The sequence below is a fragment of the Porites lutea genome, chromosome 1 (assembly GCF_958299795.1).
Source record: "Porites lutea chromosome 1, jaPorLute2.1, whole genome shotgun sequence".
NCBI lineage: Eukaryota > Metazoa > Cnidaria > Anthozoa > Scleractinia > Poritidae > Porites > Porites lutea.
In genome coordinates, this window is record NC_133201.1 from 4,577,740 (window position 1) to 4,602,700 (window position 24,961).

The 24,961-nt window shown below is 39.1% G+C and overlaps 3 protein-coding genes and 1 long non-coding RNA gene across 4 annotated transcripts in view; 1 reads left to right on the forward strand and 3 right to left on the reverse strand.

Annotated features, from left to right (window-relative positions):
- The window catches only part of LOC140934369 (dnaJ homolog subfamily C member 11-like), a 52,262-nt gene extending 50,392 nt beyond the window's left edge, over nt 1-1,870 (reverse strand). Inside the window, exons 1-2 of the mRNA XM_073384008.1 lie at nt 1,782-1,870; nt 1,618-1,704 (exon numbers count right to left, since the gene is read on the reverse strand). Of these exons, the coding sequence (XP_073240109.1) occupies nt 1,618-1,704; nt 1,782-1,847 (153 nt within the window). The 5' untranslated portion in view covers nt 1,848-1,870. The remainder of the gene's footprint in view (nt 1-1,617; nt 1,705-1,781) is intronic.
- Nucleotides 1,871-2,015: 145 nt separating this feature from the next.
- Nucleotides 2,016-13,717, forward strand: LOC140943107 (delta-1-pyrroline-5-carboxylate dehydrogenase, mitochondrial-like). Its single transcript, XM_073392169.1, has 20 exons — nt 2,016-2,152; nt 3,962-4,145; nt 4,901-4,948; nt 5,771-5,926; nt 6,696-6,776; nt 7,096-7,167; nt 7,611-7,776; nt 8,025-8,121; nt 8,244-8,294; nt 8,484-8,506; nt 8,908-8,955; nt 9,076-9,176; nt 9,493-9,540; nt 9,981-10,025; nt 10,140-10,225; nt 10,767-10,833; nt 10,978-11,046; nt 11,742-11,794; nt 12,882-13,000; nt 13,432-13,717. Exons 1-20 carry the CDS (start codon nt 2,112-2,114, stop codon nt 13,542-13,544), a joined length of 1,668 nt encoding a protein of 555 aa, XP_073248270.1. The 5' UTR covers nt 2,016-2,111; the 3' UTR covers nt 13,545-13,717.
- A 2,582-nt stretch (nt 13,718-16,299) lies between these two features.
- On the reverse strand, nt 16,300-18,686 carry LOC140934376 (uncharacterized). The gene is made up of 3 exons (XR_012165111.1): nt 18,556-18,686; nt 17,223-17,408; nt 16,300-16,536 (listed from the first exon to the last, which is right to left on the reverse strand). It is a non-coding gene; the product is annotated as an uncharacterized lncRNA (long non-coding RNA).
- A 3,395-nt stretch (nt 18,687-22,081) lies between these two features.
- LOC140943127 (dol-P-Man:Man(5)GlcNAc(2)-PP-Dol alpha-1,3-mannosyltransferase-like) overlaps nt 22,082-24,961 on the reverse strand; it is a 10,120-nt gene continuing 7,240 nt past the window's right edge. Inside the window, exons 5-9 of the mRNA XM_073392190.1 lie at nt 24,776-24,899; nt 24,358-24,563; nt 23,806-23,870; nt 23,183-23,318; nt 22,082-22,352 (exon numbers count right to left, since the gene is read on the reverse strand). Coding sequence (XP_073248291.1) covers nt 22,175-22,352; nt 23,183-23,318; nt 23,806-23,870; nt 24,358-24,563; nt 24,776-24,899 — 709 coding nt within the window. The 3' untranslated portion in view covers nt 22,082-22,174. The remainder of the gene's footprint in view (nt 22,353-23,182; nt 23,319-23,805; nt 23,871-24,357; nt 24,564-24,775; nt 24,900-24,961) is intronic.

Consider the following 24,961-nt stretch of genomic DNA (forward strand, 5'->3'; position numbering starts at 1 on the left):
AAATCGTGGCTAGAGGTACGGATATGACCCTTTTTGCCAATTTCAGCAGCCTAACTGGAGATGAGTAAAGACCATGGGCCTTGTTGTCTTGCAAAACTGAAATTTCTAAATTGATATCTTCCGGAATAATAGGATCAAAGAAGAAAGTGCGATTAAGTGGCGGATCTAAATAATCATAGAATGTATTTATGGTCTGAGGAATTTTAGAAGCCAGTTTGCTCCCAACAGTGGCGAAATATTTGTTAAGAATATTGCTTATTTCCTTCGGGTCACTAGTTGGAACCTCATTCGGGTTTGAGCGAATAGAGTTAGTTGAGTTGCGCTTGTTTTTCTTTTTACAGTTTCCAATTAGCTCGTTAATTCCTTTCCAAGTTTGACGCATATTACATATGTTGAGATCAAAGAAACTTTGGTAGTAGTTCGCTTTACTTAATCTCGTAAGATAAATGATTTTATTTCTGTATAATTTGTATTTGTCACGGTCTGAGGTATAGAAGAGGTTATTCTTTACCCTGATTGATTTTCTTAAACCCGCAGTCAGCCATGGTTTAGCAAGGAATTTTTGTTTACGATTGGATATACTTCTTAAAGGAGCGTGTTTGTTAATTGTCTTGTTGACGCATTTGTAAAACCTGGAGAACGATTGATTAGCATCGATATGTTTGCAAATATTATTCCAATTAATATTCTGCAAGTCGTCAATGAAAGACTTTGCATTGAAGGTAGAGTAGTCACGAACCTTAGTTTTGTTGTTTGGAAAGAATGGTTTACAGTGCGACGTTAATATGCACATCTGAGAGAAGTGATCTGTTGTATCGGACACGATATTGCCACTGACCATATTATTCTCTGGATTATTTATGAAAATATTGTCAATTAAAGTTGCTGAATTACCATAGACTCTAGTCGGCTTATCAACCACTGGGAACATTGAAAAACTTTCACCCTTGAGCCACCCCCTCCCCCCCTGCAGACCTATTTAACTTCTGCTGCTTGTGACATTATCAGTTTTAATGGTCAAGGACAATTTTGTTGGCTAATTTGTGCAGGGTGAAGAGATCTTTCAAACCACAAAAGAATGAGCATGATTCAGTCAAGGACGCAGAGAAAAAGGCAAATAATCACGTAACGTTGACCCAAAAATTCCCATGAAAATCATATTCGAGTACCCACCTACCCTTCCTTTCATCTAATCCAAAGATCCTTAAAGCTTTGCCAAAAACGGTTCCCACCAAAATGAAACCTACTGAATACCTAGCAAATGGCTCGACTACAGAAGCTCCAAAACACGTTTTTTGACAAAATTCCAAGGATGAGATGTTAATATTAACAAGGTTTTAAGAAAACGGCAGTGTGTTTTTAAAGTTTGGGTAAGAGAATCTTGTTGTATAACACGGTGAAGGATAGCTGTCAAGGAACGAAGGAGTTTGTCGCCTGACAAAAAATTGTAGGCCTCCAAATCTTCTCGACGGCATCTTTGAACTTTGGTGACAATTAAGAAAATTTGGCAGGTGAAAAAAATCGTTCGCTCTAGAAATGGCTCCCTGTTGACAGATTGTTTAGAAAAATAAACAGAAGTTTGCTTAGTGCGAACAATGCCTAAACCTTTAACCTTACTTTCTTTTTCGCGGGATCTTGATGTTTGTCAGGGTGATACAACATGCACATGCGTCTGTAAGCAGCTTTAAGTTCATTTTCGTTTGCCTGAAATGCATTAAATGCACGTAAAATGATTGATCAAATATTTCTCTTTTTCTTTCTCTCTGAAAGACTATTTTTACCTCTTTTCTGACGTTCAAAACAGCGTAATAATCTATTGAATCTTCGGCCTCTTCTGATTCCGCCATTTTAAAATTTTACCGCTGGAAAATCGCCGGCTTATGATTTTAAAGACATTCGGCTGACTAATAGGACCGCGGGCATTGCCGGATGACCTTGACATTGATTGGTTCAAATTAAGATGCACACCCCCTTTTTGACCATATTTAGAGAACAGCGTGGCCTGTCAAAAAAAGGATACCGAAGGTATTCGTCTATGTACGTGCCATTTCTGACCGGTGATTCTTGTTCGGTTTTTGTGGCGCAGATTTACGTCTTTAAAGCTTTTTATCATGTTGTCTGTACGCACAGCTTTTAGGAGTCAAGCCTGCAGGTAAGTTGATTTCGTTTTATGCGCGCGATTGTATTGAAAGCGATGTGAACATGCGGCAAAAACAAAAACAAATCACTCCTAAAATGTTGTCCTTATGCAATACGTGGTATAATTTTTTTTATATACGTTGGAGGGTGCAGCGTTTCCGGTGCAGCTTGTTCAGTTTTCTTTCACACATGTTTTTCATTTTCCTTCTTGAACATTTATTATCGATCCCTAAAAAGTGACCTGACTCAGGGTTATTTTTCTTTACTTTGTTGTCGAGTTAAAACCAACAGCGCACTAAGGGAGTCGACATGCATGTACATGTACATGTATGTTTCAACGTACATGCACATGTCAACCTCCTTCGGCTGTTGTTTTTAAATTTGCCTGGTTCCATCTGTAAGCCATCACGTAAAAACATGTCTGAATTTGGGGTTTAATATTTAAGCTTTGCTCACTTGAATGACTGCAAGTTTTGTAAACTTTACTTTAATAGGCTAGTTTTATCAGTTTTATTCAAATTCAAACTATTTGAAGTAAACCGTGTGTGGGACTTTTTTCTCTCTTGTTTACTTTTTAAAACTTGTCATTAGTTTGGGTGGAGTCAGATGTAGATGATCCTTAATTTTTAATGATGCAGGTAATTTTTAATCATTTATTATATTAACAGCTCTTTAAAGACAGTCTATAAAGAACTGTTATTGTGTCCTAGATGTTCTGTGTATTTGACATACAAAACATAATAAAACAGGACGTGATTAGTTAATCACATTAGTGTATCTGTTGTGGTTCTATTTTATCCTTGGTTTAAATTTTATTTTCCTTTGTTTTGGGGTATAGTAATGTATGATAATGAGTTGAAAACATGGTCATGTGATAATTTTATTGCCCGTGCCATGTTGTTCATGGCTTAATATGTAGTTGCATGCACTCATGACTGTAGCAGGTCATTTCTGTTGTTAAATTTTAACTCAGTCAAAAATAATAGCTGTTGCAAAAAATAATAACTTGGTTTATGTATTACTTATGAATTGAGATTGGTATAGCAGTAGGGGAAAAAAGACTTTCGAAACCAACTCATGCTACTGTAATATTTACACATAGCATGGCAAGCATATGAGTTGTTAATATGAGTAGCGTGATGGTTTTTTTCTAATCAACCCCCTAATAAGGTAGCTCAATAGGGTTTTTTGAGGGCAATAACCCCAAGCTTGAGCAAAAACAATGTCGCCATTAACAAGGATTTAGAAAAACTAACACAACACCTGTATTTGATAAAGGAGAAAATTTGTTATGATCAGGGATACAATGACATAAGAGTTGTCATAGCAACAAAATGACGCCAACACCTAATTTACTTGCAGCCTTATTTCTTGGCAGTGGGAACTGGTCTTCCAAAATTGTTCACAGAAACTTTTTCCATTGATAGCTGCTTCAATGTTCGTGAAGTTTAAGCGAAATCTGTAAGAGCATTATCGAGATATTTTGGGATGAAGTTTTTATGGTTAGCAATACAGTGAAAACTGGACAATCTTTCTTTTCAGTAGGTGCTTTTGAAATGCAATTTCACCTCATAATAGTTTCAATCTGTTTAAAAATGTGTGTGAAAGATCGTGGATCATTCTCAATTTCCTGTGTCTCTTAGTCCTTATTCTTCATGAATTAGGGCTAGGAGACAAAGGAAATTGAGAATCAACCTAAGTTAAAAAATTTTAACCTGAAATTTATTTTGATTTGTAACATATACAAGCGTGGAATGGGGACAACATTGAATTTAACCATGATTGTGTTTAAATGTAAGTTGATTTATTCTGTTTGTTTAAGAATTCTTGGAGTAAGAAGCTTATCTCTGCCTCCCAATGAACCACCTACAAATCTTGAGAGGAATAGTACTGATCTTCAAAAGTTAAAAGCAGAAATCCAAAGAGTCCAAAATGACACAGTGGAGATTCCATGCATTGTTGGCGGAAAGGAAGTGCTAACTGGGAACACACATTATCAAGTAGCAGTAAGTAGACCGCGATTGTTGGTACCTTTGCTACAATCTTGGACAGAAATGTTAAGAAAAATGCACCTTATATGTCTCATTTTCTCATCCTTCCCTCTAAAGCCCAGTTCACTCAAGATATTTCCCCCTCCCCCGCACAAAAAAAACATTATGTTTAAGTGTGGCCAGAACATTTTTGCTCCCGACTAAACAACAATGACCAGGGAGGGGTCACCATGGTGCCAAATTTGCAGGGTGGGTCCACTATGCATGAGAAAGTGCAACATTCTTCTTTTGTCCAAGATTGTAGTGAAAAAAGCCAATATTTCGCGATGCTACCACTGGTTTCCCCACAAAATGATATCTGACAAATGAGCACGGAAATTCTATACTGATGATGCGTCACTTCCCCAGATCTCAATAGTGCTTTTGATTGTCTGAAAAATTGCTTCAACCAATCAGAAGTACTTATAACCTAGATCTGGGTAGTGACGCATCATCAATATGGAATTTCTGCATTGTCTTATTTCTCAGACATCATTTCATGGCAAAGCCATCAGTGGTATCGCAAAATACTGGCTCTTTTCTCCGCCTATTGATGACTAACATACAATTTGGTATTTGTTTCTACTTGTCATTTGCTGCTGGCAATGAAACTTCTAAATAAATGATAATAAATTATCATTACTTTATTCACAAGTTTTTGGGTGTTAAACAATGATTTTTTTGCCGTGATTACTAATAATATTCATTCGTAATCTGTGCTCAATCCATAGCCATACAACCACTCCCTGAAGATTGCAAAGTACCATATGGCAACCGAGGTTAGTAAAAAAACTTTTCACCTTCTTCAGGCTGTTTTTACTTCTGCTTCTTGTTTAACACCCTTGGACATCTGTCTATGGGAGCAAGAAGGAGTGGCTGTACTCACTAAGGTGGACTGAGTACTGTACTCATCACAGTGCAGCCAGGAAAACCACGAACACTTGAAATATCTCAGTAATGCTTATTGTGTTACGACCAATCACAGCAAAGATCTAGACACGTGAACTGGCCTCAAAACCCCAAATTAATTAACATCTTTGTTTGACGTTTAGGTTTCTCACGTCCAATAATTGGCTTTTTTCTTGTAACACAATAACATTCCAGAAATATTTCTGGTGTATGGTTTTCCTGGTTTGACTGTAAGATGTCAAGTTGCTGGGTATATGCAATTAGTACGCAGGGAATTGGAGATTGAACAACTAGGAAAATATGTTGGTTCTGTTTGTCTTTTCTTTTCTATGAAAGTAACTGGGGGTCATGCTCATTAAAACCTGGGCAAACCCCTGGCCCCTGGCCCATAGTGACTGCATGCCCTCCTTTTTTAGTGAACTTACGCAACAGGATGGGAGAGGAAAGAAGAAGGAAAACCTTGTGTGACGAGCGTGACAATAATTTTGTTTGAAAAATAGTGTTTTGCCAAACTTCACCTTCCTTTAAACAGATCTTTTGTAAAAGAACAGAAACTTAAATGTTAAGTGAAGATCACGACAAAACAGGCCAGTAATAGCCCTGTCATGTTTGTCACACACAAGCATTTTGCCGTTGTCTTCTTTCTGCCGTCCTCTTGTGTAAAGTACTCACTGTTATCACTGTCATTTTAGGAAGTTATTAGAGAGGCAATTGACAGTGCAATGGAAGCAAGGAAAGAATGGGACAGAACACCCCACGAACACAGGGCTGCTATTTTTCAAAAAGCAGCAGATTTGATCACTGGAAAATACAGAATACAGTCTTTGGCTGCAACTATGGTGGGGCAGGTATAAAGAATGCTGTTAAACTTTGTGCAGTCACTGTTGTTTTTATATTTACATATACACTCAGACAAGGGACCAGTGTTTCTCCCTGAATTTTAGCTCAGCAGGTAAGGGACCATTCATGGCCGGTAAGGCAAGAAATATGTGCCACAGGCACACTTTCCTGGGAGGAGGGGGGCAGTGGAGTGAGGGACATGGCTTCGACCTCAATGTGAAATTTAGGAGCTAAGTTCTCTGAAACGTCATTCCCTCATTTTACGACCTATTTGATGCAAATCAGCCGTCATCTTAAGATAACAATTTAAAACATTTCATTCCAGCAAATTTACAGTCTTCAATGCTCTCTTTCCAAAATACGTGGCCCATAAAGAGAAAAGCTGTGTATACTTTAGTACACTTCGTATATTCATTCATTACATTGATCAGATCAGATCACAACTTTTGTATTTCTTAAAACAACTAATTTAATTTCAGTGACCCTTCAAGCTGTTGCAAGCAGTAAGAAGTGTTGCTTCAGACGGTAAATTTCACCGGTTACCGCCTGATAAGGAGAACACTGAGCGACTGATCTCAAAAGTATAATGAAATGAAAGTCAATGTATGATCATGGTTTTCAGATTGAATTCACACCAGTAGAGTGGTTAGATGTCTGTACAGTGCTAATATATGTTATTGTTATAATTACTGAGAACGTTTGGTTCTTGTTCATATTATGGACAGTTATGATACAGAAATTTGGCTTTTCACTTTGTTCTGATCAAAATCTTTCCAGGCAAAGACTGCATTTGAGGCTGATATTGACTGTGTGCAAGAGATTGCTGACTTTTACAGATTTGGAGTCCATTATGCCAAGGTAACTTTCTGTTCTAAGGAAACTATAATTCCGAATCCAAAATCTGTTTACTTTGTGGCTTTTGTAGTTTACCAGGAAATTCAAGAATCTGCATCATACACTAATAGTTTCTATAGTGAACCACTTCTATTAAATAATTTATTCAGCACCATGCTAATGCTTAGCTTCCTTGAAGTGGTTATCAGAGAGGTCATAAAAAACTGATGCTAGGACTCATTATTGCCATTAGGATGAAGTTCTAGAATGCTTGGCATCTGCAATGATAGCCTTACAAAAACTCAGGAAAAATACAAACTAAATCTAAATTTGATTAAATTAGGAGCTTTTCGATGGACCACAGCTTCACCAGCCTCGCGGTGTAATCAACAGACTCATATACAGAGGACTAGAGGTAAGAACATTATTTTGAAAACAGCAGATATTACAGTCATGGGGGAGCGAGGGTGGCGCTCTGGTGAGAGCACTTGCCTCCCACCAATGTCGACACCATATGTGGGTTGAGTTTGTTGTTGGTTCTCTCCCCTGCTCCTAGAGGTTTTTCTTTGGGTACTCGGGTTTTCCCCTCTCCTCAAAAACCAACACTTCCAAATTCCAATTCGATCTGGAACGCACGGACACGTTTAAATGAGTTCATATGAACTCTTAAGTGCTTCGTGGGTAAAAAAGCAATTTTTTTTTTTTTACAGTCATAGTTATTTAATAACTATGTTACAGTGTGCATCATAATGCTATCTAATTTCAAGTTGCATACTTCAAGATTGGATTGCACATTTATTCTCGTAGGTATTTTAAAAATCCAACTCAATTCCTGACTAACAGCATATTTTTCCTCAGGGTTTTGTAGCTGCCATTTCTCCCTTCAACTTCACCGCTATCGGAGGAAACTTGGCTGGCACTCCTGCCATAGTGGGTAATGTGGTGCTCTGGAAACCTGCCTCAACATCGATACTTTCATGCTATCTTGTTCAAAAGATTTTCCAGGAAGCCGGTGTGCCTGATGGTAAGGAAATAGGCACACTTTAGTGATTTTCAATTACCTTAGCTCTTCACCAGTGGACACTCTTTGACTCAAGGAGGGTCTGGACAGGGCTCTTCAATTCCTTCATTTTGAGTAAAATTTCTCTCCATCGAGTCATCCTGACATCTCCTGTTGTTGAAAGCCCTTTGCTTCACCAGTTTTTTGTTTGAAAACCTTACACTTGTTAACACTGGTACTATATTAACATAGCTATTCCTTTCCCTCCGTAGGGGTAGTGAACTTACTGCCTTCAGCTGGGCAAACCTTTGGTGACACCATAACAAGTTCACCTCACCTGGCAGGAATTAACTTCACTGGCAGTGTTGAGTATGTATGGTTGTTCCCTTGCGGAAGGTTGAATTATTATCAATGACACCCTAAAGCATTAAATTACTTTCTGGTAGCTCTAATGTCTTGTTTTAACTAATGTTGCTTCTCATTGTTCCCAGGACATTCAGACATATATGGAAGAAAGTTGCGGAGAACATTGATGTGTACAGGTAAGGGTTAATATTAAATTTGTACCATATATTTTACAGTATTTTACATGGAAAGTGCCTCAAACATAAATTCAAGCACCCTAAATGCCAGCAAAGCATACTTATCAAGTAGTTTTACATGTTTGTCCAGCAAACTAATTTTTAAAACTACAACAACCATTATTATTTTTTTTATTTTTATTGTTACAGAACATTCCCAAGACTTACTGGAGGTTTGTACGATGTACTGAGTATGCCATGAATACCTGCTGGATTTAAATGGTTTCTTTATAGTTTTCACTTAACTAATAATTCTTTGCATTTTTTTTCTCCAACAGTCAGAACAAATCCGAGTTCACTCAAAACGTTTTGGAATATTTTTTACTTTACCAGTTCACAAAATAAACGCAGCTACTGTTAATAGTACCAATTAAAGTTCTTACATGTGTTTTACTCTCCACTTACCTGTGTGCAGAAGACAACTTTAAAATTAGAAACTGGTTGTAAGTTTTCAATAGTCAGTTGCATTGTATATTTAAAAATACATGCACTAAACCCTTAGCTCTTGTGTGAAGCTAATTGTTGCTTTAATATTGTATAAGTTATTTTGTATTATCTTTTTTAACACTTGCAGAATGTGGGGGAAAGAACTTTCACTTTATACATACATCTGCTGATATCGGTAATGTTTCCTCAAAATAATTCTTTATCCTAACTTGCAAAATTATCTCCTTACAGCTGTATGCTATTTCTGTAACATTTTCAGTTAGTACAAGTTATTTATTTCTGTTCTGTACACCAGACACAGCTGTTAACTGCACCATGAGAGCAGCGTATGGTTATGGCGGACAAAAGTGTTCTGCTTGCTCAAGATTGTATGTCCCAGAGTCACTATGGGGAAAGGTAAACTCTGATACTAAGCTTGTTGTATGGAAGGTCTTCCTGAATAGTGATTAAGGGAGCTAACATTTTGTCAGGTTTTATCACAGAATAAAGTTCTTTTTCTACCCCTTGTCAAAGACTTTGAAAGATCAATGTAAAGAGCCTTTTAGCCCCACTCTAGAAATTTAACTTTCCTAGAGGTTGTAGATACCATAAGAGCGTACATCCTTTTCCCAAGAATACAGTAATAGCAAGGTTCCTTCAGATGTGTTTTCCAGTGTTTGCCAGAGATGGGAATGAAGATAATCAAGTACTGTTGTTTTTCTTTGCTATTCAGGTGAAAGAAGGTCTTATTGAAAAACAAAAGGAGATGAAGTTAGGATCGGTAGGTTGTAAACTTGACGTTTGTACTCGAGACACTTACATGTACTTACTCAGCCCAGCTTAATGGTTGTAAATTCTCTATTGAGACTCCCCCCTCCCCTCCTCTCCCCTCCTCTCCCCTCCTCTCCCCTCCTCATTTAATAGTAAATGAGAGGCAGTATCAACCTATCACAACTGTAACACTTTACGCATACTTATCCGGTATGGTTCATTCACATGCTGGAGATTCAGATTTTTTTTATCTTCAGCTGCAAGTTCATGTGCTTGATCTTTTCCACTTTGTGCTGAAGTTTTTATGGAGATGTGATACCCTCAAACGTGCTTGAAATAAAAAAAAACTAGCCCTCCTCCCCCCCCCCCCCCCCCCCCCCGCCCGCTTCCAGCGGGGGCTTAATAAAGGATTCACGTTAAACTGGAAATACGTCTTGATCCCCTTTGCAGCCAGAGGACTTCGATACATTTGTGTCAGCTGTCATAGATGATAAGGTACGTTTAATTCTGTTTGGCCATCATGTTTTAGTATTTTTGTGATTTATTTTCTGCATAAGTAGAGTGTTTAAAATTTTGCTCTGTTTTCTGAATTGTTTTGTCCTACCATAGTCGTTTAACACCATCAAAGGTTACATTGATTACGCCAAGGCAAACCCTGACCTCAGTATTGTAGCTGGCGGCAAATGTGACAACAGGTAGGTTTAAAAGCATGAAGTAATTTATCCAGCACTGTGTGCCTGTGTGCCTGTGTGCCTGTGTGCCTGTGTGCCTGTGAGCAAGCTCTCCATTTATGGCGAGGTATTAAAGCGAGCTGCGAGGGATTACGAGGCGCAGCGGTGTCTTTTCCACGTGCTTCTCCGTCGTGACTTTTGACCACGCCCCCAAATGGAGAGCTTGCCACCAGGCCATGATATGATTAATCTTGGATCATAAATCCTGGTTCATATCATCCCAAATGCACCCATCCTTAGATTGCAGCTGTACATGCTATTTTTCCATAATAGATCGAGAGCAGAGTCGAACATCCGTCAGGGGCAAGCAGGCAAAGCCATGAGGAACAAGGGCAAAGGCCCCAGGCCGCTCTCCTAGCCCCTATCTCTCCTCCTGTTTATTATTAATTTGCCTAATTTTACTTTTTCGCTCACCGCGTGTGGCCCTGTGAAAGACGGACGACATCTCGTAGCCTACGACTTGTTTGATATCTCTGTAATGGTTAGTTTTGCCTTGTTATTGTAGCGTGGGATACTTCATTGAGCCAACAATCATTGAAACCAAGAAACCCGACGACAAAATCATGAATGAGGTATTAGCAATAACTTTCTTTACAACATTGTTTCCGTAAAAAACAGGTCTGAAACTTTCTTTTTTTCTATTCTCCTTGTCTGGACTCTGGTACGTGTCCAAAATGTCTTATAATTACAGTGCTCTAATTTTTTTCCTTCCGTAGGAGATTTTTGGTCCAGTTCTTACGGTGTACGTGTATCCAGATGCAAAATATAGGGAGACGTTAGACTTGGTGAGAGATTCTATAGTGATAAAATTCGCTCTTCAGTGTTAAACGATAAAGTTTACGCTGTTAAATAATGCCGCTCCGTACCATTTAAAACATGCGCTGAAGTACAACATAATGGTATGAATCACGTTTCAGACATCTGTTTCAACAGTTATTTCGCCAATTGGTCATGTGTGCAAAACTCTGTAAGTGTTTGGGAAAAAAAAAACACGCTTCTGTTGTGTGTTACAAACGCAACAGTTAAGCACTGCTCGAAAAAAGTCCCGTAGTAGACGTAGTAGTAGTCTGGGTTGAGAAGATTTCCTTGCTAGGCAACTAACTTTTACAGCGTACTTGCCCAATGGGCAAGAGTCCAGGCTAGCCACCCTCCAACTAAATCCCCATTAGGCTGATTTAGCAACAGAACGGAAACGTCAGTTGACGAACAGTTGACGACGGGAAAGCGCGCGAAAAGGACTGATTACGACTTCCGGTACCCAATTTGCCGCTCTGCTATTGGCCAAGCCAGCTTTTTTAATTGCGCGCGCCGTCGTCACTGCCGTCGCGTAGTCTAAGACAAGCAAGATGTGGCCCCAGGCAAGTAAAAGGTGAGAGCTGCCTGCCTAAAGGACGTGCTGGAATTCAAGTACTTTTTCGAGCCCCTAGACGGTAGCCTTTGGTTGAACGTTGTCTTAAATGATTCTTTCAAATACAATTAGGTGGATAAAACTTCGCCATTCGGTTTAACTGGAGCAGTCTTTGGAAAAGACAGGTAAACAGTTCTCTTTTAATGAATTTAATGAAGTGCTCGCCAGCGAGTTTAAAAATTGACTGGGATGCGTTTACTGTTCCCTCTTGAACTTCAGCCGAATAGCCTGTACAGACGTCCCCCCCCCGCCCCCCTCAGAAAAAAAATCGGAGAGAGAGACGTCCGTGAATCGCCGTCGTCCCCGATTTTTTCTCAGGGGAGGGGTGTGTCTGTACACAGGCTTCAGCCGAATTTCTCCACAATGAGACAGAGTAGCCTGCGAAAACAGCCATCTCTTTCCGCTTATGGCCGCCAGGGACGTTTTGCCTGGGGAATCTCTCCTGGCGAAACTTCCCTAGCGGCGAGACGGCTATGTTCGCAGGCTAAAGACAGAGATATTGAGGGATAAGAGGCCGCTTTCGGAAATCGGCCCTTGTAGAGAGGTTAAAACCACAGTGAATATACCCGCCTGGACAAAGGAAGTGTCCATTGGTAGAGGTTTTACTGCACGGCAAGTTACGGATTACCTTTAAAAATCCAAGGTGGCAAATAATTTGACTTTCCCAAAGGACATTTCACTGGCCAACTGGCAACTTTGATCGGAAAAAACAAAACTGTGGTCAATCTAAATCAAGTACGCATAAGGCTTCTTCAGTGAGAATTGTGTTTGGTAGTTGCAACGTTTGTTAGCCTGTTCCAGGCGTTCAGATAGTAGAGCGCGGGAGAAAAATTCACGAAGAAAACAAAAACGAGGGGCTACTTAACTCGCTCCCAACTTACCGCCGCGCTCTACTATCTGAACGCCTGGAACAGGCTAAACGTTTGCAGGTTCACCGATCACTGTCATATTCACTGAAGTAGTGTTACTTTGTTGGTACAACAATTCATATTTGTTCAAGGTAGATTGAATTCATCTTCTAAGTGATATTCATCGGTTGTAGAAAAGTTGTGTCTGACAACACATAAGATTTCGTCAAATATGGGCAAATTTTTCCGACATTGTCCCAGGATTTGCAGCTCCTAAAAATGGGAGTTTCATAAAATTTATACAAACTGTAAATATTTCATGTTCATTGACGATGCATGGGCATTAATTTAAACTTTCTTACAGACACTTTATTCAGGAGGCTTCTGATGTTCTAAAAGATGCTGCCGGTAACTTCTACATCAACGATAAATCAACGGGATCAATAGTGGGACAGCAGCCTTTTGGAGGGGCTCGCCTCTCAGGTGAGTACAAAGACGCTATTTGCCGAGAACATACTTGTATCTCCTTTCTGTTCAGATCATATTAATACTGTTTTCGATTTTGTTCTGTTTAGTTAAGATTTAAACCCACTGAAGTTCACTGCCAAGATTTAGTCATTGAAAAAAAGTTTGCTTTGCGAAGTTGTGCTAACTTTTGAGTATGTGGAAGAAATCAAACAGTGTGACCCTCCACTTAAATGAAAGCTACTGAGCAGCACTTTCCTGTGGTAGCTTGTGGTACTATTTGTTATGCCGTGCAAGGGGGCGGAGGTTGGGGGTGTCTCTCTCTAACCCGAAACGAAGCATCTGGTACGGTTCGACATAGGGACAAGGATTAAGGTGAGGGGCCCCCGGTCTTCTCCCTTAGATTCGCTCCTTGTTGATTGTAATTCTCTCTAACCGATGTTTTGCAGGTACGAACGACAAGGCCGGGAGCTCGCATTATATCATGAGATGGGTGTCGCCGCAGAGCATTAAGGAAGCTATGTTGCCGGTAGACGACTACAAATACCCTCATCAGAACTGACAACTGTTCAGGGACAGAAAACAGTGACATGACCAGTGACGTTTATACATGGCATGAACACTATAATGTGAAGAAAAAGAGACTGGACCCTTTTTTCGACGTCCTCATAATTTTATTCATCCTTTACATCGCGTTTTAAGTGCGAAGAGTCGAAGGGGTGGGGAGCTGCTTCCCGACAAATTGAGATAAGTATGTGCCGCGAAAGTTCTAATACTTAAAGTATAATATATTGATACCCCAAAACAGAAAATGACACCGTTTGATACTGACGGGGGAAAGTAATAACACAAAAATACAAAAATAAATTGTAATCAGGTTTAGGCTGAGCTCTGAAATTTAGATAACACAATTTAAAGAAACCCGAAAACCATACCCTTTCCCGTGGCAAAATTCCTCTTGTTTTTCGGCCGTTTTCCCGTCCCACTTAAGCGTTCCCCACCCCTAGTGGCACGATATAAAGGGAGCGAGTTTTGTTTAGCAAAAGCTTGGGAGGCAATTCGTGGAAATTCTTGTCTCGCCTTTCTCGCGTGGGGTGATTTTCACGCGCGCTCGCGTTTCGCTCGCTCTACTATCCTTGAGGAAAAATGGGGGACTACTCGTAGTCTATAGAATTTCGGCAAAAGACGTTTTGGTAAGGTGGCGCAGGGAATAGTGTAAATATGGGCAACGCCAGTGCGCGTTATTTATTCTCTATTCTTTTAGGAAATGACTACAATGGATAACTCATACTGGTAAAACATACACAAAGCAATGTTATATGTTATTGGTAGAGAACCATTCACTGGACACATTTATCGAAGAAAGTATTAAAATCAGAGGGACCCAGTCAGTTCAAAGAAAAGAGCTGATCATTGGGTCGAATTGGGTTTGCCACCAAAGTACAGTGATTTAGGACTAAGCACTGTTTCAAAACCGGACGGTTAGCTTCAAGTTCCAAGTAATTATGTACTGAGTACATTCCACCGCGGGATTTTGCTCTCCCCTCCCCCAAAAAAGAGGACGCAATAAAAGAACACCTGATCGTAGATTACATTAGTCCTTGATGGTGTATTGGAGACGGATGTGGATTTTAAATCGTGCGATGCAGGCTCAAGCCTTACTACCCTATGAGTAATGGCCCTTTGATCTTCCCGACTTATCAAAGAAGATCGAAGAGCTTCTGCTCGCAGGATTAAGCCTTACATGCACCGTTATCTTCTGTGTCCTTCCCTCTTTCATTTACTACTTTAAGTTATGACTTTTTTTCCAGTTATTTTAAGTTAAGATGACAATCTGATTGTGGGCCATCCATTCTAGTCACAACTCTTTTGTTTTTTAACTGTTAGCTTTAAATTGCTGTCGACGATGCTGGACGCTAAACGAATAATTGATGCTTTCTGTGTTATCTCTAATGAATATCGTTGAGCAGGGTGTATTTTCAACGGGGTAAATGGACTACTTTAATATTGTATGTCAGGTTTAACGAAATTTATGTACGTATCTTTATTTTAATTGCAAATCATCCCTACATTTGAAATGACTAATAATTTAAAGAAGTATACAGATCGACTGAACTTGCTTGTAATAAAATAATTACTTGGTGTAAGTTGACGTGGGAGCTTTCTGAAGCAAGCTGTTAAAGGGGGAAATCTGGGTCGAAAAAAGTACTTAAATTTCCATCGTACATTAAAAACGTTTTGAGCAGTTAATATTATTTCTTCCCGAAAATCAATGGCGCTTCAGTTTATCGCAACTACGGCACCTACAGCCCTAAAAGGAAAAAAATATGGAATAGTACCTATCGCAAGCAAACGGATCGACGGCAAACAACTCCTCTTTATTATGCGTTTAATAATTCAGTACAGCACTCGACTTTTTTCTGCAGACGATAACGTCAAGTAATCCCGCCCATTCATATAAAAAAATTCAGAAATTGCCTATCACCTATATTAGTCCTTCAAGTTTCTGTTGGTCGCCATGTTTTAAATCTACGACGGCTGCCACTAGACTGTTGCGAACATGAGGGCAACCAGCATGGCGTCATAGCTTATTCAAAATGGCTGCGCGGGGGAAAATTCTCAAAGCCAATAGAAAATAGGCGATATCAATATCCATAAAAACGTGATAAAACATAACAAAATGTTATAACATGTTAGAAAACAATTGTGCAAAAGTTTGTTAGAAAGATATGCATTCCCTTGGTGGGCCTTTTGTTCTGCACTTCGACAATCTCGTATCTCCATACTGCCACCTTATCTCGACTAACCCCAATTTTCAGCAGTATATAGATTGGCGACCCAGTGTCAAGTAAGATTGATTTAGTCCACTACTAGGGAAGACGCCATGAATTTATTGCAGCGCTCGCAATACTTAGTGACTTACTAATACACCTGTCAAAACGTCTGATACAGCGATTTGAAAACGCTGACTCGATCAGCAGCCGTTCTAGTATGCAGCGCTTGCGAGTTTGTGCAGCGCTTGTGAGTTTGCTTGACAGAATTCTGGAATGCCTGCGCCAATTTAAGTCTCGGACAAAACCGCTGGCACACCTTTTTCATTTCCCACGTTCTCTCTTAAAGGAGTTTGAAACCGTAGAGGAAATAGAGCCGAAGCTTACGCCAAAATATCGAAAAATATTCTTAAGTATCTCGAGGATTGTAATTGAATAGATGAGATCAGTATTTTTTGTTTTAACCATAGTTAATTCTGTTTTAACTTATTCTCCCGTATCGTACGTGTTCTAGTAGGGTAAAAGGAAAAACGTCAACAAACAAGATTTCAGTCACTTGTTTTATTGTGCATTGTAGTAACCCAAAACGCAGTGAGCTAACAAATGTCTAAATCAACTAAAGGATCTGCTGGTGACCTCGGTTGCTTAGCAATACCACATCCGGGACATGGCAAGTCGTTCCCAGGCTTTTCAGCAGTAAAAGGAAAACCCGATTTTGCACATGCAGACTCTGTAGCGAGGTTGGCAAATCCTTCGACAGTAGAAGCGATGCAACTGACAAACCTGATAGAAAATGAAGAGAAAAGAGATACTTTTTAAATTTTGTTTTACAAATTAGACGTTCTTTTGTCCCTAAATTACCCAAAAGCAGACCAAAGGCATTTGGGAGATTTGAGTTAATCTAAAAGGCCTTCGTAAACGTCTTTACGGTTTTGTTCCTCTAAATTGGTGCATGAATAGGCTGTTCAAGAAGAGTTTCAAAAACCCGCCATTTTAGTATTATGGTCCTTGGAGTTGCGTGATTCAAATAGTTTGGAACAGAGCAATTTTGGCCAAAATTGCCTTGAAGTGGCTCCTTGAGAGGTTGAATCATATCAGCCTCCTCCTCAAGCGCTTCGTTTTTCGCACAGAGGCGAGCGCGAAACGCGAGTGACACGCGAGTGACTGGTGACGAAGCGCAAGGGACTATGGGAGGAGAAAAGTGAGAAGCGAAGCCAGTTTTGAACTTCTCGCCTTCCTAGGGGCGCAAATTTTCATTAAGAGAGACGTCTGGCTACAGGGCAGGAATCAGATCTTATCGGTGTAAATCAGTTGCTTAGAGCACAACTTTTGTCATACTTCTATTCATGCTAAAGATGACGTCAGTTAAATTTGTTGCTTTGTTTGTTTGGGTTTTTTGTTGATGTTTTTTTACTAATAAAACTGATCTGACAGGGATTCAGTCTATTGAACTCATTGGTTAAACTTACAGTCCATGCTCTTCCACAGCACTTGGGTCCAGCCTTATAATCTCGTCTGAATCTGCTGTTTGACAAACAAGTGGAAAATCGTTTCTCGCACATGCGCAACACTCTTCCTCGCCGTTTTTGTGCCTGTTTTGTTGGCTCAAAACAGGACAAAAGAATCATGGCCACCACGATTATTGCAAGCTTCATCTAAAACAAAAGATCACAAGGGCATGATGAAACGAAAAAATGCTTCAAAAAATATATGAGCTTATTGTGCAGACTATGTTTGCTATAAATTTTTGTTGGTAATAATAGCCACGAAAGCTTTATAGAAGAGTAGCAGCCATTTTTTCAGCAGAATTTCACACAAAAAGACAAAGGTGCGCGCGCGTGCGTGTGCGCGCGGGAAAAAAAGCAAACGCGTTTTTGATCCACGCACCTAAACAGGAAGCGAGGCCTTTTATCCTTTAATATGCGTTGCTCCTACCAAATTTGGGTGACGTTAGGAAATAAGCTTGTTTTATCTCTCTGTTTTGATTTCTTCTTTCTTTTCCCCAAGGTCTAGAACTTAGCGCGTGTTATTTTGCAGATTCTTGTATAAATATAAGTTGCATTAAAACGTGGCAAGCTGACTGAGCTGAAACTCATTTGGTTGATTGGAATGCCGTTATGCCCGGTATATTTTCCAATGTAATTTCTGAGTTGCGCTTGGACGGATGGTTACCAACACAATGGCTCATTCTCAATGCATTTAGGAGCTGAATGGTCCCAAATTAATGCGTACAAAATCTTTCGGTCAGTTAAGAGAAACATTATATGGCGTGAAGAAAAAAACGACTTGAAAATCCATTGAAATGGGTCGGAGTGTGCAAGAGCTTCTAACCAGAAATACAATAATCTTTGCGTATCTTATAGTCGAAAACTCTCGAGTTTATTTTGTAAAGTTCGCCCATTTACGGTTCCAGAAGGAGATGAAAGCTACATTATTTTGTAGCAGAGGATTTTACAAAAACATTTACAACCTTGCAAAGGTATAGTAAACTTACAAACTTACAAACTTACAATAGGTATAATAGGTATAATAAACTTACAGAATTACGCTTGCACTTTTTGCAATGACTTCGTCAGCTTGAACTCTTTCATTTCTGTTGTGCAAATGGTTTACTCTGAGAAACCCTGCTCACTAATTGTTGGTCTATCCCTAAAGGTTACCTTCTTATATTTCAAGCTTCGAGGAAAATTTAGTTTACGACTGCTTGAACGAAATTAATTAAGTAGCTCTAAGCTCACTATTAGTGTAAAGTTTATTTTTTGATAACCCAAACCGGCAGATAACTAAAACTTAGATGCTCACCTTTAATTCCTTTAAGCAATCTCAAAAGCTCTTCAAAAACAACGTCAGTTTGACTCGTCGATACCTTAGATGTCTTTGATGCGTCGCGTTTAAGTTAATTATTGTGCATCAAAGAAACCGGATGGCTGAACAAAACAAGTTCTCGTGGTTTGTAACATGTTAAAAATTCAATCAAAAGTGGCAAACCTTGTCGTTGTGGTTTGACGTATCAATAAAGATTAACTAATTCACTTCAGGCCACACAAAAATTAAAAAAAACAAATTTCTTTTTGCAAAATCCGAAGAAATATGTAGCACTATGCAGAAGCTCTGCGAAAGAGGTTTCATTTGAATGGTAACACCACAGGATAAAAGTTAGAGACAATTTCTCCATAACGTGGTCTAGGAGCCCTTGAAAAGGTTTTAAAATTTCTTACGAACCCTTCAGAGATCAATAACACAGCTGATGTTATTTACATAGCAAGAAATAAACTTGTTCAAAATAATGCTGTGCTAATTCGCACAAATTTGATCTCAAACCAAGGAAATAAAGTTCTTCGTTTTCCTCTGTTTGGACGCTCTCAAATGCGCTAAAAATTGCAAAATGTAGGAAACGTTTTCGCGTCAACGAAGTGATCAATTAACTCGCAATTTTGTTTGTCAATAAAGTGTTTGTTTAAAAATGAATAGCTTTGATGGAGGTGGCACCACTGAACGCGACATTTCAATAAGAATGACCTTGTTAGAACTCCGGGTTCCGCGAAGAAGAGCTGCAAATTCCGCTCTCCGCCACTGAACTGAGTTCTGGCTGGGCAAATACTAGATAAATTTCGAAACTGCCGTCGGAACAGGCACACATTACATCTCAATCCCTCACCTAAAAATACAACCGTCTTGGAGGGTATGCACTTTGAACCGTCGAAGTTTGGCTGCGGTTAACTAAACGAGAGAAAACCACAAAGCTAGGAAAAATATTTAAAAAGATAAGGTTTATAGCATTTTTACTGTCAAAAGTTTAATGTATCAACAGTAAGCTGTTAATTTACTAAACTTATTTATCCCGGGTGTTTAGAAACAGTGAAACTCATCGCAGGATTGCCGCACCACTGACTCTGACGCAAAGTTTTCAAAAAAACTGAAAAAAGTTCAAATCACTCTAGAGAAATGAAGAGATAAGTTAAACTAACCATTTATTTTATACACGCTTGCTAATACCTCTATCCAATGTTAAGCATTAAATCACACACGGCTTGAAAAACGCCTGGTAAGAAGACTGACCGCGGTAAAGAAACCTCAGAGTAGGAAGGGAACCAGAATTCCCCAACGTGTTCAAACGTCTCAGGCGATTAGTTTTATATTATTTAGCACGATACGTTTTCCATTACGTGAGAACATGGGTAAGGATATGAAAGTATTAGCTGATGGGACTATCTTTGCATTTTTCCCAAAATAATCGACAAATGGCACCGACGTGGACAGTAATTCAAACAACTGTTCTAAAAAACTTTCAACTCAACCGTTTGGTAAATGAACAGTGTATAAATAATATACTGCACGAGCTTTTAACAGTGAAACTAACAACCTTAGCTTTAAAGTACTTTGCTTAGCTTGGCAAATTTTTGCCGCTTCACCGCGGTAAGCCGCAAAATCCACTTGTCTATAGCAACCCCTACCCCTCAGTTCCCTTCCCCACCACCCCTCCCTAGAGGAAACGCAATAATACGTGCATTAACCAGCCAGGACAGCTGGTTCTCTTGACAACTGTCAATTCTAATGTGTTGTTTAGGTTATGGAATTTGGTTTGAAATACAAGAACGCATTTTAATAAGTCTCTCAGCGACCATAGGCAGTTTTTTTTCTGGCCTCTCGAGTTAAGGAGAATTACAAGTTGATATCAACAACGAGGGAATACACCTGAATACAGAGATTACACTCGAGTTGCATGTTGTAAATTATATTATTTTATTTCTCTAAAGGATATAATCTTTTGTCTCATATCAAAAGGTATTTTAATTTAATAGCTACTACATTTCATTTGCATTTTATGCCTTCTAGAGCCGAAAACGTCCTACAAGACAATAGAAGTCTTCGTTCTGTGTAGCATGCCCGTAAAAAAACAAAATTATATTCATAGCTGTATAAATTATCATTGGATATTCTTAATAGATGACTGTTCGAAACAAACAAACCAGCCAAACTGTTGAAAAACGACAAAATTCAAAACTACGAAATTTGTTATTGCTTTGCTTTATTATTGTTACTATTTCTTTGAAACCCGCGTAAACAAAGTGCGGATGTGAAAGACGGGGGTTGCTAATTAACTGACAGGGTATCTTCGCAACCCCCATAACAGAAGTGAAAACTTGGGCATTCGCCATCTTTCAAACTTCTTCGCGATTTTCTGGTCACCTCTCTATATTGTAGTATATTGTCAGATGAAGGCGAATTCTTTTGTGTCTTCTATCGCTAAATTGTTTGGACTGCATTAAAGTTTCTTACAGGCTGTTTAAAGTCCCTTAATTTTCCTGTAATATTACAGACCTATACTCTCTAAGTCAAATGTAAGTAAAATGACCTAGCCTGCGTAGCAGGCGCTTGGAAGTAGTGGGCACAAGAAAAAACAGGCGCGCGAGGAGACACACGTGTCTCCCTCGCGCGCGCCCGTTCTCTCTTTCGCCCACTGCTTCCAAGCGCCTGCTACGCAGGCTAAAAATGACCCGAAAACAATAGGCATTCCGCCCGATGGGCAGCGCATTATTCCTCAGGGATAGTAGAGCGAGCGAAACGCGAGCGGGCGTGAAAATCACCCCACGCGAGAAAAGGCGACACGCGGCGGAGAGAGAGAAAAATGAAGCTTGGGCTTTGTCTGTAGTCCCTCATTTTTCTCTCTCCCCGCCGGGCGTCGCCTTTTCTCGCGTGGGGTGATTTTCACGCACGCTCGCGTTTCGCTCGCTCTACTATCCCTGAGGAAAAAATAGGGGACTACCCGTAGTCTATGGGCAGCGCGGAATACTCGTCTTTATGTAATACTCCTGATCGTCCACTAACAGGATCAAAATAGTCGTTTGTTTTGCTGCAGTCCTAAATTTCAAAAAATTTCGTTACGACGTTAATGAAATTCATTTCCCAGTAAATTAGATGTAACTTTCTTAACCAAAACGTTCGCAGTTACTAAAAACACGTGTGACTTACTGTGCAACCAGACTTTGAAAAAAGGCGAATTCCCTCTTAATTTGGTGCTGACAGCGTCGTCTGTTCAACACCAGAAGTCGTGATTTGCTGCGCCCTCCCTTCGCAAAAACTACCAAATACCAAGGTAGCTTCAGAATAAACGCTGCTCGGACCTACAACGCCCTACCAAGAATCATTAGACAAGTAGAGACCCTCAGTGAATTCAAAATCAAGCTAAAGCGCCACTTTAAACAGTAACACCTGCGTTACATGTTGTCTTAACTTATTTGTCAGATTTTAATGTTTTAATGTCTTTGTTTTTGTGTTTTGTCAGGGCTCCATTTAAACTAGCTCTGTTAAATTGGATGCCCCTGGATAAATATTGAAATAAAAACAACAAACAAACAAACAAACAAAACAAAGGAAAACGAGAGACTAGTTCTGGGCATTTCGACTCTGTCTTTGCTGATTATTCCTTTTTGCTTTCGTTGCTACGTGCATTGTCGGCGGCTTTGTCGGCAAAAAGTGGCTCAGCAAACCACAGGGAACCCAAAAGCACAGCATGACAAACGTGCAGGGAGACAGAGCTGACCACAGTGGAAGGGTACGTATTCCAACATAGTTCTATCACACCCAAGATAAGGAGCCTAGTGAAACAATCAGAAAGAAGTTAGTCTGCGCATGCGTGCAAGCTCTCCATTTCAGAATCGCGACGCGGCGCGTAAAATGTGGTCATCAGCTTGAGAAGGAGAAGGAAGATTTCATTTCCCTTCTCACTTCACGTTTCTAGCTGTCGCTGTTGCTTAAACTACCTAATTAGAGATCGCCATCGAAATTTCCCGCGCGTGAAAAATATTGTTTCACGTTGATCGTCAAGGCAAGAAACGATCAAAAATAACCTATTGTTCTCAGTCTGTGTTCTCGAATTCAGGCACAGGGTCCAGAGGAGATGTGTTTGTCGTTAGAACATCAAAACCCGTCGAAAACCTCTGAAAAAATGGGTTATTTTGATCGCGTTACAGTTTCGTTACACATTCTTGATTTTCAAAAGTTGATCTAGGTCAGATAGGAAGCGAAGAAATCGTTTACAGTAGATTTATTAAGATCCCATTGGGCTAATTAATCGCGCTATTAAAGTGACAGGTATAGACATTTTCAAGGTGAGACTTTAAATAAGTAATTCATTTATTCACACGAAACTCCTCTGGACCCTGTGATTCAGGTCGCTTTTCTTGATACGAGACTGGACGGAATCCTTTGTTTCAACCATTTAAGGTAGCCTGAATTTCATCCGATTGCTTCGAGTCGTTTTGAGGGAGTAATAACGACTCAAAGTAATCGAAAGAAATTCAGGCTACATTTAAGGTACCTTTTTAGCAGCGCTCTTAGTGATATTACCTTGGCAATATGGTCTACTCTTTTCCAGGATTTACGATATTTATTATTATTTCAAATGAATTAAGAGCAGGTCACTTACTTTCCAGACACCCAGAGATTTGTTTTCCATAACAGGAAGGGCAGCGTATGAAAATACCACACATAAAATTGGTAATGTAGGGATCGTGAGAAAGCCATGCCAATAAAATTAGAAACAAACAGTACATAAATAATCTCTATTCATAGTCAAGGAATATAATAATAAGCAAATGTCTTCACTGCACAAATTCTTCAGACTAATCTCCATACACATCCTTAAAAATTAGTTTAGATCAAAGCATTTTCCCTTTGCTGATTAATTTTTTAATTTGTATAACATTTGCTCTTGATTATGTATAAAACTTGTTAGGAGAAGATTTATGTTGGTCACTCTTAAAAAAACAGACCTGGTCAAGCCTGGAAATGATCTTTCTTTTCAAAAAGGACAGTCAGACCAGGTCACAGACACTTGAGGTTGCCATTTAAAATGAAATAAACAGAAAATTCAACAGGAACACATTATGTTGACTTTTAGTTTAATTAATTTTTTAATCTCTTTTTGCATATCTTGGAATTCAAAGTAAGGCATCTCTCCAAAATGGTACCTCTCTAAAATAGCACATCCTTAAAGCATCTCTCTAAAAAGGACCCTTCTATCTGATACCTTTTATCATTAAAGGATATGATTTGCAGTTACAGTAGCTCTTTGAAATGGCCTCTTGAAATAACTTTTCAGTGTTTCTGATTGTCTGTCAAACAAAATTGAAAAACATGCATAATTTTGAACTAGCAACACCTGGGTCATACAAAAACAAGATTAATAATAATAGTCATTACTAATAATTAATTAATGATTATTATATTATTGGTTTTTACAATACATGCCTCCAAAATATTGATTGTGAGAGAAAAGGTGGTAAAAGTGAACATGATCTTTTGCCATTCAATTGACATTATTTCATCCATCGGGTATGTCACAAACTCACAATGGCCTGCTCTCCAGTTGGCTTGATTAGCCCAATAGATAGAGCATTGCATCCGGTCATCACGAAGGTCAGGCTTCAATTCCTGGTCATGCCTGAAATTTTTCAGATTCTTTTTCAACCGCTTGGGTTGTTATTCAACTGCGAAGACTATCTTCACTTTCATATCCTTAAATGAGCAGTTCAAAAATGATTTGTTTCATATATTTCAATTCAAGAAAAGGTAGTGTTACATTTACAAGGAACAACATACCTAGTCCACTTGCAAAGATAAAAAAGCAACAAAACTGTTAGGTGACAACCCAGAAGGCTAATGTGAAAATAGCGACTAAGGAAAAGCCATTCAGGTAGAAATCTCCAGTTGACTGTCCACTTAAAGAGAAACTGTCGTCCTAAGTTGAATGCCATGGTTATGTAGCTAACAGGATTTTCTAACAGAAAAGGGAGACCTACTACAAGCTGAAAAAAAGGAGAAAAAAAGCATGTTAAAAGCTAAAAATACACCACATTTTACTTTAATTGTAAGTTTAAGGCATAATAACAGGGAACTTCAAAGAAATGTGTTAAAAAATTGTGGTTAATCTACACAATTGTCATTTTGCTCATTTTTATTTATATGATGTTGCATAAAACGATGCCATTGTGGAAACTCCCTAGAGTATTTTTCTTACTTGTACTACAGCACACAAAGCTAGTCTAGGAATAATTGTCCACCACACACCAAAGGATTTAAAGAGAAGAAGCAAAAGGCCAGGAGCAAACAGCAAAATGTTCATCTTAATGCTGACAGCCAGGCTAATAAAAAAATGGAACAAAAAATTCTTTGATCAATAATATTATCATCTAAAAAAGAAAGT

What these genes read in the sequence shown, in the direction of transcription:
- LOC140943107 (XM_073392169.1), top strand. Translation starts at nt 2,112, where the DNA reads ATGTTGTCTGTACGCACAGCTTTTAGGAGTCAAGCCTGCAG. An exon ending in AACTTCACTGGCAGTGTTGA is followed by an intron (nt 8,122 to 8,243) that starts GTATGTATGGTT and finishes CATTGTTCCCAG; the next exon opens with GACATTCAGACATATATGGA. An exon ending in CAGCTGTCATAGATGATAAG is followed by an intron (nt 10,026 to 10,139) that starts GTACGTTTAATT and finishes GTCCTACCATAG; the next exon opens with TCGTTTAACACCATCAAAGG.